Here is an 18,994-nt window from a genome sequence, read left to right on the forward strand (position 1 = left end):
CAAAAGCACGTATGTTATAAAACCACTCCCAAAAATGCCCAGTATGGGGGGATTTCTCATTAAACCTTAGCTAGATATAAGGGCAAATACTGACAAAATTTTTCTTAAATAAAGAGTTTATTTCCAAAAAATGCTCTGTTACACTGTGAAGCTGAGAAGAGCACAAAAGGCACAATAGAAGCATCCAGCAACACAGGGCAATCCAAGTGAACAAAGTTTAAATACAGAATCCAAGGTGTAGCCAAAAAACAGAGCACAGATCCAAAATATCCAAAAAAAAAATCACAAACACAGAAAAATCACAGCAACTCAGAACTGTGGTAGCCCCTCTAGATTTATTGGGCAGAGAGCTGTTCCTGGCAGTGATTGGTAGGTGGTCCCACCTCTTAGGGGATCACCCACCAAACGAATGGGAACATAACAAAGGCAACCTACATACACAGAAAAATCAGAAATAAAGAATAATGCAAATAATAAACAAGAATTTGAATTTCAACCAAGGGATGACCCTAGCTGAGATATAACATTTCAGTAGTAAAGACCAATGCAACATACTAAGACAGAGAGACACCTGGTAGCCTATTATCAGCTGGTATTATTTAACCAACACTCATTGTATTCTGCTATTTAGGACCTATTATAAATAATACACAAATGAACGTGTGCCTTTTTCTCCTGTCTGTTATGGGGTCTGATTACCTGGACTGATAGATATAAAAGAAAGGGGGAAGTTGTAAACTACAGTAGCAGTAAGTCCTGTCAGTTTGGTAAACGTTTTGCATTTGGGGCATTCTGTTACGGCCTATAAATTAACGATTACAAATATATATACAAATATACAGTATATTGTATATCCATGGAGGGATAATGCCATATTTATAGCATCACTTCTTTGACATCATCAGCATGACAATTGCAGTCACATGACTCATCCACAAGGCATTGTGTAAACAAAGAAAACCAAGACAGGAATGAAAGTGTACTTTGCTAAATCAAATCAAAATGAAAAATAAACCTTATAAACAGATTCCTTGGGATAAAAAAGGTATAACACACAAAAAAATATGTATAAAACGAGCTAAATATTAAAACCAAATAATATACCACTGTACAGAATGAACATGATGAGACACAAATTCAATGTGGGCCCTGTATCTGCCATTAGACAAAATGTGATATATGAATACACCCTCTCACCCTGCCTCAGCTCTGACTGGCTTGTTGGTTGGGGATTATTTGAGAGAGTATAAGAAGCTTCTAGGAGAACATGATTTAAATAACACCTACATCTTTAAATGTACTTTGTTAAATACAAAGTGAACTTGTCCTGGCCCACTGCTTGTGGGGTTTTCTCCCATATCCCAAAGACTTGTAGGTTAGGTAAAATGGCAACTCTAAGTTGGCCCCTTACATTGAGTGTGTCGTGTGATGGGCTGGCCTCTAGCCCAAAGTGGATTCTTCCTTTGTGCGCAAAGCTGGATAAGCTCTAGCCCCTGCAACTATTAATATTTTATATCAGTTTATTTTAAACTGTATGGCAACATGTTTGGAAGGATGCTATATCGTTGCAGACGGAGCACTGACATTGTTTGGTGTGCGCATTCTCACAATGTCTACATGGACTTTCTCCAGGTATATCAGTTTTCTCTACCAACCCAAAGACATGTAGTTTAGGTTGATTGATGACTCTAAATTGGTTATTTAAGAGTATGTCTGTGTTTTGACAATCACCTGTGGACATAATTCCAAGGTGCCTTTTGTAAAATAAATTTCGGAAACCTATGCATGTAAAAAAAATACTAAAATTCTAAACTGCTGTATTAGCATTTCAAAGTCCCAGATTTCAGAGAGTGATCTGTAATAACACCTTAGCCTTGAACATCGATTAACAGCAGGCAGCCTGTCTGCAGTGATGCAAACGTCACCAGCGCCATAGAGTGAAAGGACTGCCTTGACCACATGTGGCTGCCATAGGCTGACATCAAAGTGAGTTTAGAAGAGAGACTTGCACACTGAGTGAGACTGACTGGGCTAGAGCTGTGTAGAGTAATGACACTGAATGTTGAATGTAAGAGAATGAGACAGATGTGTGGAACTGAAGCAAAAACTGGCAAGGACGTTAAGACAAGGTGGTGGTAGTTTTAGGCCCATTTCTCAGGTACCTATGCATATCGATTTAGTAACGCTGATGTGGTCTAGCAGGCTTGATTGTTACAATGATGAGTTAAGTAGTATCTGAATGATTTTAAAGACACTGTGTCCTGACAATGTCAGCTTGGAGACCACTTGACCTACACGTGGGGACCACTAGTGGTATGCAGGTCACACTTTAAGAGCCACTGCTCAAAGGAGTCTAAACCCACCAGCTTTATAGATTGCTTAATCTCTTCTTTTTGATTCATTAGGCAGATTTCTCTTAATCTCTTCTTGATTTAATGTAATGTGCCTTAGATAAATAGGAAGTCTCTTTTGTCAAAAATAATTAGCAATAGATAAATCATCACATGAGAGCAGAGGAACAAGTGGGTACATGGTGACCAGACCTCTGCTGGGCTGTCCTCTTTCATTTCAACTATTAATTCTTCTGTCTAGTCTGGTGGAGATAAGAAAACTGCTTTTTTGTAATCAAATTTTTATTAGCAGAATATGAACTTGAAACATATGGCCTGCTTTGATAGTATATAGGAAACATAATTGAGGTGTTTAAAATTATAAAGGGAATCAGTATAGTGAATCAAGACGGTTACTTTAAAATGTGTTCATGAAGAACACAGGGACACAGTCTGAAACTTGTTAAGGTTAAATTTCACACAAACATTAGGTAAGTTTTCCTTTACACAGAGAACCACAGACACTTGGAATAAGTAGTGTGGTAGACAGTGGGACTTTAGGGACTTTCAAAACTCGACTTGATATTATTTTAGAAGAATTAAGTGGATAGGATGGGCGAGCTTTGTTGGGCTGAATGGCCTGATCTTGTCTAGGTTGTTTTAATGTTCTAAAAATGCAGTCATTACTCAGGGAGTTCCACAGGGCTCTGCTTTGAGGCCACTTCTTTTTGTCATCTTCATCTTCCCAATAGGTAATATCTTTCAACACCATGGTATTATGACACACAGCTGTATCTATCCACTAAATCCATTTCTGTTTTCCCTCCAAGTACTCTTATGGCATACATCCAAGACATAAAGTCATGGATGACTCACAATTTTCTTCAATTAAATAGCAATAAAACTGAGGTGCTCCTTATTGGTTCTACATCTACACTTGTTAAGGATAACCATTCTTCCATTTTAATTAACAACACTGTCACAAACATCTTTCTTTTCGTCACATATAAATAATGTTACTCGGACTGTCTTCTTCCATCTTGGAAACATTTCTAGACTTCGTCCTGTTCTTACACAACACAGTACTGAAGTATTGGTTAATGTCTTAGTCACTGCACATATAGATTACTGTAATGCTATTCTATTTGGCATCCCTAAAACGTATCCAACTTATACAAAATTCTGCTGCTAGGACAATTACCTCTTCTAAATCCACTGAGCATATTACACCTGTTCTCTCTCAACTTCACTGGCTTCCTGTTAACTACAGAATACAATACAAAATACTGTTCTTAACATTTAAAGCTCTCCACAATCTCGCTCCTCTCAACCTTACTGATCTCCTACAGTTTTACACTGACTCTCACTCCCTCAAATCCTCATCTGCTGCTTTACTTTCTGTACCACACATCAAAATCTGTTCTATAGGAGCTTGAGCCTTCTTTCATAGGGCCCCTCAACTCTGGAATTCTCTTCGTTCTCAGATCTATCATCTAGACTCATTAACACAATTTAAAACATATCTTTTCAAACTGGCGTACCAATTATGGCTTTTTCCACTGTTACAGACATCTTTGATGTTCGTTACTACTTTTGTACCTTTACTGCTATTTGATTTTATTGTCCCATTTGTTTTTATCTTTGCTACTGTTGTTTAATTCTTTGTAAGGTGACCTTGAGTGCTAAGAAAGGTGTCTATAACATAAAATGTATTATTATTATTATTATTAAAAAGAAAGACTCCATGAAAAACCAGATTAATACCAGGATTGGTCATCTTTGATTCATCAAAGACACCACAAAACTTGTTTGGTACGCAATATGCAGACTGAACATATTTTTTTAACTTGCTGACTGCAACTTGTGACTTGGGATGATAGAGAGCAGGATATTTAAAATCAACAACCCAAAAAAATTCAGTGGAGAGGTTTTTTTGTCTTATTAATCAAACTTCACTGTTTTGTTAAGAGAATTATTCACTAATACATTTTAGATGGAGTCATCTGATGCACTTGTCTTACTGATTTTGATTGTGGAAGGGATTGCTGTATTGAGCACAAGCCAAAGGACCCCAAACTGGGTACCAGTCAACCTCAACACCAAACTTATCAGAAAAGGCCCAGAAATGGTCACTAGTCAGCTTAACCCACACATGTTTGGGATGTAGGAGGAAACTGGAGAAAATCATACAGAAAGATGGAATAAACCCAAACTCAGATAACGACCAGGAAGGAATCTGAACCCAAGACTCTGTGAGCTGTGAGGTATTAGTGCTGTCAATTGCAAAACTGCTATCAAGAATCTCCTTTTTATTCAAAATATACATTTTGTGCCCCCTGTTGGCTATATTATTGATTAACTTGAAATGCTCTACATTCTTCTGTCTCATCCTACCTCACTTACCTGCTCCCATGTCCCCTAACTGGATTGTGCCTGATCAATCTAAATAAATTATTTATGCAGCACGCACTCACACTTTTCTTTATAGCATTCCATTTTCAGTTAAACAAATAGCTTTTTTGATATTTATAATATTAGCAGGCTAAATATGGTAATGTAGCCAAATTTTAAATTTACTGTCCGACTTGTCATCTAGGGTTTTCTTAATTTAATACATACTTCATTTTCACTATTTGGCTTATGTTTGAAGATATTTTTCAGATATCTGATCCTATGTTGTTAGTATCCAAGCAGAATATTTCTTCATTTTCTCTCCCTTCTGTCTTCTCAAAATCAAATCAGTTTACTCAGCTGGAATTTATTTATGCTTCAGATTATATTTACTCTTTCCACTCTCGGTCTTTTGTTCCTCCTCCTGGCTCTGTTACTTATATAGCCCCTGTGCTCATATTTATTTCTCTTTTAATTAACGTTTATTAGCGGTCAAATTTTATTGTTTCCATTTTCCAACTTCATTTCTACAGCATTTATCTTTAGAAACTATACCCAGACTGGTAATGGCTTCCTCAGAAGCAATAAAAGAGCTAATAAAATATTAGTCTTTGCTATTAAACTGTAGCATTTACTGTAAATCAAAGTTACACTCAGGGTAATTGTGGAAAGACTTTTTGGCTATTATGTGCAATTCTAGTCACTGTGATGATAAAAGAAAAAAAAATACAGCTGCAGTAGGGCCAGGGCAATAAAGTGCAAAACAATTTCCTTCCCAACTTAAAACCTCATTTGAAGAGGATATGCATTGAGTCTAGAAAGGGGAAGAAGGAGTTTATATTACTGAAAAAGAGATCAGTCTTTCTTTGAAAATATAATCAAGTGAGACATATGGATTAACCTGCTCACTAGATGGAGTGATCAGTTGTCATTCGTAAACCTCCCGAAATAATTCACTCAACATAATAGGATCATGGAACAATTCAGGATCGCAGGAGGCTAGGCATCCTAAGCACAGGACAATTCTGGACAGGGTCTTAGGCCATCCCAGGTTATACATATGAACACAAATATACTCTTTCACATCAAGCAAATGGCTGTAGGAGATTAAATCAACACCATGGTCTAGACTGAAGACATGCATTTCTAGAACAAGTTAGGTCCATTACAGGGTCACAGTAATCCAAACAGCCTTAACAATAGGCCATAACAAAGAGTTAGTCTATTAAAAGCTACCCTAACCTTAATACAGTCTATGTCTTTTGATGATAAAACCTGTGTATCTTTAAAGGAAAAAAAAGGAATTGGGAGAAAACCCTAAAGACTCTGGGAGAACAAGCAAATTAAACATTGATAGTGGCCACATATCCAGTACAACACTGAGACCAAGGCAGACATTAACCCAGATACATGGCCCTGTCCTTTAGTAGGGCACACTCACTAATACAGGGCCAATTTAGAGTTAAACCTACACTGCAATGCACATCTGCTTGATAACGATAGGAAAAACAAAACTCACAGGGAAAAACCCATCATGCATCCTTGTAAATGCTGCATCACTCTTTACATCAGCTAAATCCAATTCTGGGTATCAGTTCACTGCAATCTATCCCAGCCACATCAGCTATAGGTGAGGCACAAATTCTGGAAAGGGTGCCAGGCCATCACAGAACAACTTTAGAATCCCCATTTAGCATGACATGCTTGTTTTTAGAAAGGAGAAAAACTTGAGTGCTGGGTAACAAACCATTCATATTCAAGGAGAGTGTGCAGACTCCACACAGATAGCGAGCAGGAAAGCCTGTCAAGGACTAACCTCATCCTCCTCACAGACGAATGTTTGCTTTTGAGTGGCAGAAATATTAGGGATTTTTCCAGAAGAATAATCAGTCTTAGTAAGATCAAAAACAGAAATTAAACTGAGACAATACATCCAACTTCTATGGGTTTCACTAATGTTGTACTTGCTGAACTAGACCAGAATTATAACAAAGCATCAAACAGAAATAGACTGCTTGGTCTTTCAAAACGTTTTTCTTTTATTTTTCCACAAAACTCGGGCACTATTTTAACCACACAGACATACTGTAGGTAGAATGGCTTTCACAATAGCATTTATCAAACGTCACACACATCATCATAATCAGATTTACAAAATGGCAGCACCCATAAAAACCAGAAACACTTAATTGTGAAAGAAGCAAAACATGGCAAAATAATCCTGCAAAATGGCACAGACAGTGATTTAACCATAATAACAGTGAGACAATAGAACAAAATCACTGAAACATTCCAGATAAATTTTAATTTTGGAGCTGTGTAGCAGCAGAGTTAATCACGGTGCTACCCCTAAATATTAATTATTTGCAGATAAGGTTGTGCAATGGATAGTGCATAAAAAAGACAGCCTGATTAGGAAGCCATTCCATTTCTATGCTCCTAAGAATTACTTCCTGTATGAACGCTTTGAGATCACTTCAGTTTTTTTTTGTCCAGCACCTCCAGATTCACCAGTACAAGAAAACCTCCACATATAATATACCGTTCAAATCGACTTCACATCTAGTTATGCAAGATGTCAATCTTTTTGGGATTCAACACTAACTTTGGTCCTCTAGAAAGCCCCTCATTTGTAGGCCATTCTCGCACCATATTTTGTGCAGGAAATTACACCCTTATGATATACAGTGATCCTTCGCTATATCGCGCTTCGCCTTTCGTGGCTTCACTCTATCGCGGATTTTATATGTAAGCATATTTAAATATATATCGCGGATTTTTTGCTGGTTCGCGGATTTCTGCGGACAATGGGTCTTTTAATTTCTGGTACATGCTTCCTCAGTTGGTTTGCCCAGTTGATTTCATACAAGGGACGCTATTGGCAGATGGCTGAGAAGCTACCCAGCTTACTTTTCTCTCTCTCTCTCTCTCTCTTGCGCTGACTTTTTCTGATCCTGACGTAGGGGGATTGAGCAGGGGGGCTGTTCGCACACCTAGACGATACGGACGCTCGTCTAAAAATGCTGAAAGATTATCTTCACGTTGGCTACCTTCTGTGCAGCTGCTTCGTGAAGTGACATGCTGCACGGTGCTTCGCATACTTAAAAGCACGAAGGGCACGTATTGATTTTTTTATCTGTCTCTCTCTCTCTCTCTCTCTGCTCTTGACGGAGGGGGTGTGAGCTGCCGCCTTCAATAGCTTTGTGCCGCGGTGCTTTGCATACTTAAAACAGCCCTATTGATTTGTTTGCTCCTTTGAAGAGGGAGATATGTTTGCATTCTTTTAATTGTGAGAGGGAACTGTCATCTCTGTCTTGTCATGGAGCACAGTTTAAACTTTTGAAAAAGAGACAAATGTTTGTTTGCAGTGTTTGAATAACATTCCTGTCTCTCTACAACCTCCTGTGTTTCTGCGCAAATCTGTGACCCAAGCATGACAATATAAAAATAACCATATAAACATATGGTTTCTACTTCGCGGATTTTCTTATTTCGCGGGTGGCTCTGGAACGCAACCCCCGCGATGGAGGAGGGATTACTGTAAAGAAAACCAACAAGTGTCTTCAGCAACAGTGATCAGAAGGCCTTGAATTTGTGCATGCCACACCAGCTGACCCCAGGGGTTCACCCCTAATGGGATACAAGGGGTCAATGTTACTCATTTTCAAAAAATGGGGATCAGATATATAGACATGTGGAGTGTCGTGTATGGTATTTCAAGGTTGTTAATCGCTGTCACACATGTGCGAGTATGGGGTAGCTAAAGGGCTCAAGTAATTGTAATACCACATCAGACCAGGGAGCGGCAGCGGTGCACTGACTGTCTTTCTCAGTTCCTTGCAGACCCTCCCCAGGAAATCCGGTGCCTCAGATGGTGTCACTTCCGGTTCTGGTGCCTTCAATGATGTCACTTCTGGTTCCTGGGCATATGACGATGTCACGTCCGGTTCCAGGCCCCAGGATGATGTCACTTCCAATATGGGCCTTTAACGCCACCATCTTGCCTTTGTTTAATCCATTCTGTTTTGGGCTCAGTCTTGTAAACAACTCTCTTTGAGAATTCAACCTTTTTGCAGCCAGGACATATTATACGGGTGGTTGCCCCAAACCTTTAATATGTCTGGTGTCTTATTGTGTCACATCGCGAAAATGATGTCTTTGATATTTGATTCTTTATTGGTGGTCCATCCCTCTAAAAGCCACTCCCAGAAAGTTAAAAATGACAAATTTCAAATATAAGCTTGTAGGGTATCCTTTAAGAGTAATTCAAGATCAGTGAATACAAATATGATGTTATTTTTGATCCTTTACTAAGGATCTACCTGTCTGTGGACCTCGATCAGAGGGTGAAAAATGACAAATTTGTATTACAATCAGGAGTACTTAGACTTTAAACACTTAAACTGAAGCACACATTTTAATACATAAATACATAAATACATGACTCAACTATTCTTGTTTATTATGAACTTCTACCTAATTAAGTAAATCAATGCATTTTATTCTTCTACAAAGCAGATTGTAAAGGTAGAGCCAGTAGACAGAGACATTAAAAAGCTTGCAAGAAGTTAAAACTCAGGTCAGGTCAGGTTGGGGAGCATGCACTCCTAACATCACATTGCTGCACCCACCACACTACTAAATAGCTTAGGATCCCGGTTGGCAATCCCCCAGGCAGACACACAGTCCAGTCCACTCCATCCGGAAATGACCATCTATCTGCTGCAGCTAGGTGTTATGTGGGTATCCACTTAGTCTGGTCCAACCACTCAGGTCCTCAACAATGAGGATCCTGCAAGTCAGTCCACCCTTGGGGAATCGCACCATGTGGCCATAGTTCTATAACTGATGCTCAATCACAATTCAGGTAATGTGCCTCATTCAGGACTCAGAGAGCAACCATTCGTTGGACACAAAGTCAAACTAACTGTACACAAAGATTCTCTGAAGAGACACAGTACCAAAGGAGTCCAGTCTTTGTCTCAGGTCACTGAGTAGCGTCCAAGACTTGCAACCATATAGCAAGACAGGAAGCACCAGGACTCTAAAGACTTGGACCTTTGTCCTTTTGCATAGATATCGGGAGCACCACACACCCCTTTCCAGTGAACTCCTGAACCCCCATGCTCTCCCAATCCGTCTACTGACGTCATAAGAAGAGTCACCAGATACATGAATGTCACTACCAAGGTAAGTAAAATTCTCAATGTGGTCGACACTCTCTCCACAGACAGACACACTGCTGATGGCTGTGCCTAAGAGGTCATTAAAGGACTGGATCTTGATTTTTATCCAGGACACTCACAAGCCCAGACACTCAGACTCCTCACTCAGTCTCTCGAGTGCCCAGATCAGAGCCTCCATTGACTCCGCGAAGATCACAGCATCATCAGCAAAGTCAAGATCAGTGAATCTTTCTTTACCAACAGATGCCCCACAGCCGCTGGACCCCACGACCCTACAGAATACCTAGTCCATGCAAGCACTGAGAAGTACAAACTGAGAAAACTATTATAAAACCAACGAAAATCATAATATTAAATACTTTAAGCACAAAGTCAAAAAACAGAGGCAAGGGATCAAAGACTAAGAAATGAATAGCAAAATGCAGTGATAATTTTTTTTGAGTAATCCAAACAGTGTGGGATGCTGCTTCTTAATTACATTTAGTTTTTTATATCTTCAAACTAGCGATGTGACTATAAAGACACTACCATGACAACAAGAGCACAACATGGTAGTGCCTGTCCCAAAATAAGATGGTGTTGCGGTAAAGTATAATTCATTTTAAACTCCCTTAAATATTAATCAAGGAGTGATTCTGACATTAACACTGTTGCCTCCATCTTTAACCAACCCCCAAAGAGAAACAAGTCTGCAAAAAAATGTATTTAAGTAGAAGTACATTTCTAAAATAAGATGAATCATTACGCATTTCATATGGGCAATCCAAATTAGAGAGGCTTATGCTAATTCTGAGTTTTTAAATCTTTGAATTGTGGAAGAAAATTGAAGTTCCTGGAAAAAACGTACATGAACATGGGGAAAAACATACAAAGCTCACACAGAACATATCCAAGTTAGATATTCAATTGGGGCCAATTTATTTCTTTAGAGGGGCAATGTTTCATTATAATTAGATTGATAAAAACAAAGTGCAGAAAAAGGCAGCCCTGATTCATTCTGAAGTCTTCACATTTGGGAGTGTGTGACACAGAGCGCTGTTGACAGCAAACAGTTCTAGAAAACTGTAAGAATAAACATGACAGCTATTTCTAAAAAGATGATCCTCTGAAGTACTGTTTTAATTTATTTGTCTAGGAATAGTAAACACATTTACTGGATGGTTATTTAATTTAAAGAGTGCTCATTTTCAAATTAACTGTAAAATGTCTCTGCAATGAGATTCTAAGTCTGTTCCATTTCAACTCTTAAGTGGTCTTTTTTCTGTTTTTGATATTGAAATGCAAGTCTGCTGTGAAAGCATTTGTTAACATAACTTCATAATTTTCATGGATCTCATAAAATGTAAATGAAGTGAAGTAAAAATTAAGTCAGCTTCAATGAATTTTACATGGTGCATATTACAAAGTACAGAAAAGAAAAATACATAATGGCCATTCAAACAAAACTGAAATAAATGCAAGTCATTGGCAGCGTGCCTTACAGCTCCTGAGACCAAGTTTGACCTGAGATCCAGTCACTGTGTCTGGGTGATATTCGCCTTGTCCTGTGTTCAAGTGGGTTTAGTCCACACACTCTGGTGTTTCCCCATGACTGAATTCACTTAGTGGTGAGCACAAAGGCAATTAAATAGCTGTTTCTGATGTGAAATGGAGTGTGTGGGGGAGCTGAGTTGAGTATGGTGGGGTTATGTCAGTTCAGGTTGGGGAGCATGCACTGGTACAACACGTTGACAAAACCCACCACATGACAAAACAGCTCTGGACCCTGGTTGGCAACCCTCCCAGGCAGATATGTGGTCCAGTCCCACCCTTTGGAAATGGCAATCTATCTGCCACAGCCAGGTGTTACATGGGTGCCCCCTTGGCCTGGTCCAGCTGCTCGGGCCCGAGGAGACTGTGAGCCGCATCACCCTCAGGGTATCGCACCACATGGCCATAGTGCCGTAACTGATGCTCCCTCACAATACAGGTAATGTGTCTCATTCAGAACTCCATGAACAACCACTCATTCGACACAAAGTCAAACCAGCGGTATCCAAGGATTATCTGTAGAGACACAGTACCAAAGGAGTCCAGTCTTTGTCTCATGTCACTGGATAGTGCCCATGTCTCGCAACCATATAGCAAGACAGGGAGAGTCTCCAGAAACATGAATGTCGCTGCTGAGGTAAGTAAGTCTCTCGATGTGGTCGACACTCTCTCCGCAGACAGACACACTGCTAATGGCTGTGACCAAGAGGTCATTAAATTCCTGGATCTTGGTTTTTATCCAGGACACTCGTAAGCCAGACTTGCTCAGTCTCTCGAGTATCCCGATCAGAACCTCCATTTGACTCCACAACGATCACAGCATTGACAGCAAAGTCAAGATCAGCAAATCTCTCTTTACCAACAGATGCCCCACAGCCACTGGACCCCAGGACCCTGCCCAACACCCAAACCATGCAAGCATTGAACAGAGTAGTTGCAGGAATATGTGAATAGAATGACATCCCCTCCAAGAGCTGCTTCTGATGTCAATGCAAGCTGTTTAGAGGTTTTTGGCACCTCACGAGTTAGAAAGAATATTTAGAATTAAGATGCTTCAGCCTTTCCAAATAACAAATGTATGGTACTAATAGAACTATAAGAAGCGTGTCACTTATGCATTAAATAAGGATGTGTTAAGCTAACCAAACAAATGTAACCTAATATAGACGATGAGCTGTATGAGTGTATTCTTGTAAGACAAATGTACTAAACTAACTTTTAAGGTAGCTTTGATATTGTATAATCAATTATTTTGTGCTGTGCATTAACCGACAGTATAACAGTAATCATTTTATAAGTTGAGAAAAGATTCTTAAATTGTAACTGCCACATAGCTGTTGAAGTGTTGTAACCCAGATGGTGCAGAAGAATAGGGAAGTACATGTTTTGCAAAGTGCTGTCTCTGTAAAACTAGCCATAGCTGAATTGCATAGCCTAATTTGGATGGGGAACCTGGGACTTTGGGCATGCTGACTACCGTGTACTTCTGCAAGTACTGATTTAATGTGTCATCTTAAGCTGCTTGCAAACTCTGCGTGACCTCAAATTGAACGGACATACTTCCTCTTTTTGTTTAGTAAACAAACTGGTATAAAACTGAGCTGACTTCCTTTTTGAGCAGGCTGCCTGTAACAAACTGAGCTGTCGGGTGCTGCAAGCCTCTCTGCCACCAAGAATAAAAGAAATTGCTTTTTACTTTTTATTGGTGTCCGCCTTCTGTTGTTCTCGACTTCAGCGACCACACGAGCCATTAATGGAAAAAGCAGGTTCATAAAATGGATGGATGGGTACTTTATATTAACTCTTCTACAAAAAACATTTTTGTGGTAAATGTAGTATGCTGAAGATAACTGGATGTCTTTTTAATATCTTTAATGTTTGGCAATTTATACAGACCTGTGGCTTAATGGATTATAAAGGAAGACAGAGATGGCTTGGCATCCTCGCTGGGATGGATGGTGTTTCCTTACCTAGCAGGGAAGCCAATATAATGGATAGACAGTGGGAGATTGCCTCTTGGGGCCATGTATTCCCACGGTAAGCTTGGTGGCAGCATCCCTATCTGAGCCCTTGTGTGCCGATGGAGGCAGCTTTTGGGAAGAGGCTCGCCTTGTCATTTTGAGGTTGCGCCTGGTTCAGAATTGCTTCATAGGTATAGCACTGATGGGCCAGAAGTACTCTTAGATCTGGCTTGGAAAGAACCCCGATACTTGAGCTGGGTGAGTTGGAGTCAGTTGTGTAGGATGACAGAGAGGAGGAGACAACTTTGTACTGTGCTATTGTGGTGTGCTTTGGAGTCTTTAAAAAGGTACTGTGCCCAGTAAAGGAGAATTTTTGGACTACAGCTTCAGCTTGGTACAGTTGTGTTCTGGGTTTGGGGTTCATGACAGTTTAGAGATTATTAGAAACATTCAGATGAGAACAAGGTTGTTCAGCAGAACAAAGCTTCCCAACCCTCTTCATCTAATTTCCACAAAAAAACCTGGAAAGTTCCTAAAGTTCTATTCTCCACCACAGTACTTGGTAATTTATTCCATGAATCTATGTTTTTCTGAGTAAAGGAACATTTTCTACTGTTTATGCAAAATTTACCCATAACAAGTTCCTAATTCTGTTCCTGTGTTTTTGTTGAACTAATTTTAAAGTAGTAGCCTAGATCCACTGTACTAATTCCCTTCATAATTTTAAACACTTCAGTCATGTCACCTCTTAATCTTCTTTTGCTTAAACTTTATAGGCTCAGCTCTTTTAATCTTTCCTCATAATTCAACCCCTGTAGCCCTGGAATCAGCCTAGTCGCTCTTCTCTGGACCTTTTCTAGCGCTGCTATGTCCTTTCTGTTGCCTAGAGGCCAAAACTGCACACAGTACTCAAGATGAGACCTCACCAATGTGTTATAAAATGTAAGCATAACCTCCTTGGACTTGTACTCCACATATTGAACTGTATAACGTAATATTCTTTAGATTCTGTGACATACAAAGCAAATGCATGAACCAGAATAAAATTTAAAGCTCTGTCACTATTTGCACTTGAAATTAGATTCCATCATCTTCCACTTGAAATTTACTAATCGAAAAATACAGAATTATTTTTCTGGTTTTAGGTTGGCATTAGTTCATTTTGGTCAACAGGTTTATGTTTTTATAATAGAAGGTGGAAGACGCTCTTTTAAAGTTGTAGTCTGGACAACCCATCAGATTCCAGAGACTGGAAGAGGTTAGTCAAAAATGATGACTACCTACATAAGAGATCTTGTATCTTATTGTTAAAAAATAACATATAAAAGCAAATCCATTATTTGAGTAAGACATTGGCTCTAACCATGTATTTCAAGATTTGTGTCTATCAGACTACATACCTCCACAGGACCCTCCAGCAATACAGGATGGACAAAATCAATATACTCTCCATCAGCAGAGAACATCCCAAATGCCTCAAATCTGTTTCCAATTCCAAGCTGGCAGGAAAAAGAAAAAGAAAATCATATTTTATGCAGTACTGTGTAACCAATAATGTAGATGGACTGGCATTCCGAACAGGACAGATGATGTTTCCTTACCCAGCCTGGACACTCTGATAATGGATGATCAGAGAAAATGGATGGGCATCCTGGCCAGAATTGCTGCTATTTCCTTCCCTGGCCAGGATTACGGTTTAATGGAAGGACAGAGGGAGACTTCCTCCCTGGACCATGGGTACCCCCCAGTAAGCTGGTGGAAATATCACTTCCATCTGAACAACTGCAAGGCTGCATGGGAGCTGTAGCTCAAGAGAGTAACCCTGTTGGGGTCTTTGGGTGCAGCTAGGGGGAGTTGCTAGAAGGAGACTCCCTTTTTAGAGGTAGGTTCTGACTTCCTAATGGCAAAGTTGTTGCACTAGAAAAACTTCTGGTTCCAGGTTGAAAAGGATCTGCTTCATCTCCCCCAGGTAAATTGGATGCAGGAGAAGAGGACTAAGAGTTGGAGAAGAAAATGGACTGTGGAAGAAATGTTAAAGCCTGTTTAAAAGCATATAACTCAATAAAAATAAATATTTTGAACCTGGGACTTGTGTTGTGTAGCTGTGCCTGGGGTGTGGGAGTCTGAGACACTCCCTAGTGGTTGCAACTGCTTCAGCTTACTTTTACAGAGCACCATTGAAATTATTACTGTATAAGTCCTACAGACCACCAGAAAAACACTAAACATTTAGCGTTTATTTGACTGAACAGTACTGACAGACCTGTCAAGCTATTGAGACACCATGATTTGAAAATGCCGAAATTCCTTATATAGACAGATAAAGAATAAGAGTTCAGTCAAGGAAACGCCAGTGCCAAGCTAACTGTCAAAGGAGAGCAGCGACAGCACTTACAGCCTTTGAGGTTAAAGGAACGTTCTTTGTACTTAATTAGATCTAATTTTCAAAGCAGTGGTATGTTGGTTAGAGGGGGGCTGCTGCAGAAAGAACGGTGATATCATTGAACTTCCAAACAAAAGTATCGGGAGCACAGAGGCTAAAGGAGTGTTATCTAAGGCCCACTATAATTTCCTTAATGAATACAGACATTAAATGATACCTTTAAGTTGTCTAGTCCACATTCATTCTAGGATGTATGTACATCTTATTAATGTCATCTCCTTCCTTCTATTGTTATCTCTAACTGCGCTCCACACTTAAAGCTTTGGGTATTTCATTTAACAGTTCTTTGCCAGTTCGCCCCATATATACTCTTCTGTTTTCTTCCTTTCCATGCATAATTCCCATGTCCTCACCTATTGCTTTTTACTTTTAAAATCATTCTTTCGTCTTCTTCTACATATTTCTATATGGTCAAATGAACCATCATCAGGAGAACCCCCATTGTGCTGGAATGCTGTTCTCAAAAAATATTAAAAGTTGTTCTAAGAATCCTAACTATCAGTAAACACACCTCGAGCTAGTGCACAGACGCCATCTAACACACCTTGTACGCACTCTGCCATGGGCCTGTCTCCAGATCCATTGTGTCAATTATGATCATTAAAAGTCCTCAGTACTTTACTCCAAATGTCTTCTGTCTGCCCCCCAGTGTTTATTTTATTGTCCTCTATTGCTCTTATTTTATCCTCATTAATGGAAGTTCATGTTCCTCTCTCCTGTTATATTTATGCTCTTGGGTGTATCATCTCTCAGCCTGTCTTACCACCAAATTAGAATGTTCTCTCTGGGCACCAATGCCACTAAATTGATACTGACATCAAAATGGTAAACCTCCGAACGTGTTAACGTCCTATCATAATTCAATATTTCTTGAGCAATTTGCCTCATGTACAGCATAAATAAGGCCACCTCCTGATCTTTGGACTTCTGGGAAGATCCAGCAAAGAAATTCAAGGTTTTCATACCTCGCCAGCTATTCAATCTATGAGCATGGATAGGAAGAAGTGGAACTGATCTGAGATATTAATTTATGTATGTATGTATGTATGTATGTATGTATGTATGTATGTATGTATGTATGTATGTATGTATGTATTTATTCCTCATATAGGTGTGGATATGTGTCACTATAGATTTATGTAAGTGCATGCATGTTTAGGTATGTATGTACAGATACACAGTTGTAGCCAAAATATTGGCACTGTTGCATTTTTTTCATATAATGCACAAATTCTTCCACAAAATGTTTGAAATAACAAAATGACTGGTCTTAACATATGCATTGCATTTAGTTGCATTGGAAGAACACAAAAACCCTGGGGAAAAAAAGTCAAATCTGATCTAAACTCTGAAAAGGGGTTTTCATAAATTGTGAGAAGCAATTGCATTTTAACCAGGCGATCCTACTGTGAGGTGTATTCCAAATCGCCTGTGACAAGTGAAAAATCAAAAATTCAACCAGCTAAAATAGAGAAAAGGTGACTGAATGTTTTGTGTACCTGTGTGTACAAACACTCAGCACAGAGAAAAGACAGAAAAGTAAAGAATTGTCTGAAAAGGTGAGAAAAAAACTGTAGAAGAGCATAAACAATTGCACAGCTACAAGCCCATCTACAGAGACCTTCATATTTCTGTGTCCACTGTACCAATACTATCAAGAAGTTTAAGGTCCACGGGACTGTAAAGAACCACCCTGGATGTGGACAGAAGTGAAAAAATGATGAAAGATTGCAGTGAAGTATTGCACAAATGGTGTAGAAAGAACTTTGATCCACTGCAAATCTGATCTAAGCTGACCATCAGACACAAGGTACAACAGTGCCTACTCTACTCAACTATCTGTCACCATCCCAGTGAAAGGAGGCTCTATGGTAGGAGACCCAGGAGGACCTCACTTCTGACACAGAGACATAAAGAAGCCAGACAGGACTTGAACAAGTCACAATTCTTCTGGGTGAATGGACTCTGTTCAGATAAGACCAAAACTAGATTTTTATGCTAAAACATATCATCTTTATGTTTACAGAAAAAAAAAATGAGGCAGTCGAAGAAAAGAACAGTAGCCCTATTGTCAAACATGGAGGTGAAACACTGAAGTTTTGTGGTTGTTTTGCTACCACTGGCACTGGAAGCCTTGAAACTGTGCATGGTCTCATGACATCTGAAGATTAGCAAGGAATTTTGGTGTGCAGTGTAGGACCCAGTGCTATAAAGCCTGGTCCCTGTTGAAGGTCATTGGTTTTTCAGCATGTCAGTGACCCAAAGCACACTTCAAAAAGTGCTCAGAATTAGTTTCAGAACGAGCATTGCAGTGTTTTGAAGTGGCCAGCAATGAGTCCTGATCTAAATTCTACCAAACAATTGTGGGGAAACTGAAAAGAGAAGGCACCCATCAGCTCTGGGAAACTTGGAGCACTTTACAAAAGAACAGTGGTCAGAAATTCTAGTAGAGAGGTGTAAGAAACTCATTCATTGCTACAGGAAGCGCTTGACTGTAGTTGTTCATACCAACGGATGTACCACCAAGTAATAAGTCAAGACCGGCAATAACTTGATAGTCGATACACTTTTTGGGCTTCTATGCAAAATGACATTAAATGTAACTTTTTATCCAAGGTTTGTTTGTGTTCTTCCAATGCAAATAAATGATATATATTTGTTAACACCAGTTATTTTGTAATATTTTACAATTTGTTTGAAAACTGGTGCATTATCTAAAAAAACTGCAGCAGTGCCAATATTTTTGGCCTCAACTATATGTGTACCTGTATGTTTATATATATACTAGCTGCATGTGATCTTCAGGACAAAAAAATAAACCAAAGACTCCCTAGCAGCTTTACTCTATTTGTGAACTTGGAGAGGTGTAAACTAACTCTTAAGAATTACCCAGGACAGAGGATGTTGCTTGCTGCCCCACTTGCTTTCATAAGAAGACACTGGCGATACCATATCTTAGTCGTAAATGCTGGCATAGAAGTCCTATTAATCTTGTCTCGAGAAAACACCTCCAGACAGACAATGTTTTTAGTGAAAACTTCAAGCCTTGACCTCTGTTGCTGAGGTGTTTCACTTGCACACGGTGATTGCTTCATTTCAACATTGTGTATCTTCATCTGTGTCATTAGCACAACATCATTGATGCGTGGCAGC

At 39.4% G+C, this 18,994-nt stretch overlaps 1 protein-coding gene across 1 annotated transcript in view; it reads right to left on the bottom strand.

Moving 5' to 3' along the window:
- dnah2 (dynein, axonemal, heavy chain 2) overlaps window positions 1-18,994 on the bottom strand; it is a 518,592-nt gene that overhangs the window by 262,954 nt on the left and 236,644 nt on the right. The window contains 1 exon segment of the mRNA XM_051924101.1: window positions 14,799-14,897. Within this exon segment, the coding sequence (XP_051780061.1) occupies window positions 14,799-14,897 (99 nt within the window).

Source organism: Erpetoichthys calabaricus, chromosome 3, assembly GCF_900747795.2.
Source record: "Erpetoichthys calabaricus chromosome 3, fErpCal1.3, whole genome shotgun sequence".
Classification (NCBI taxonomy): Eukaryota; Metazoa; Chordata; class Cladistia; order Polypteriformes; family Polypteridae; genus Erpetoichthys; species Erpetoichthys calabaricus.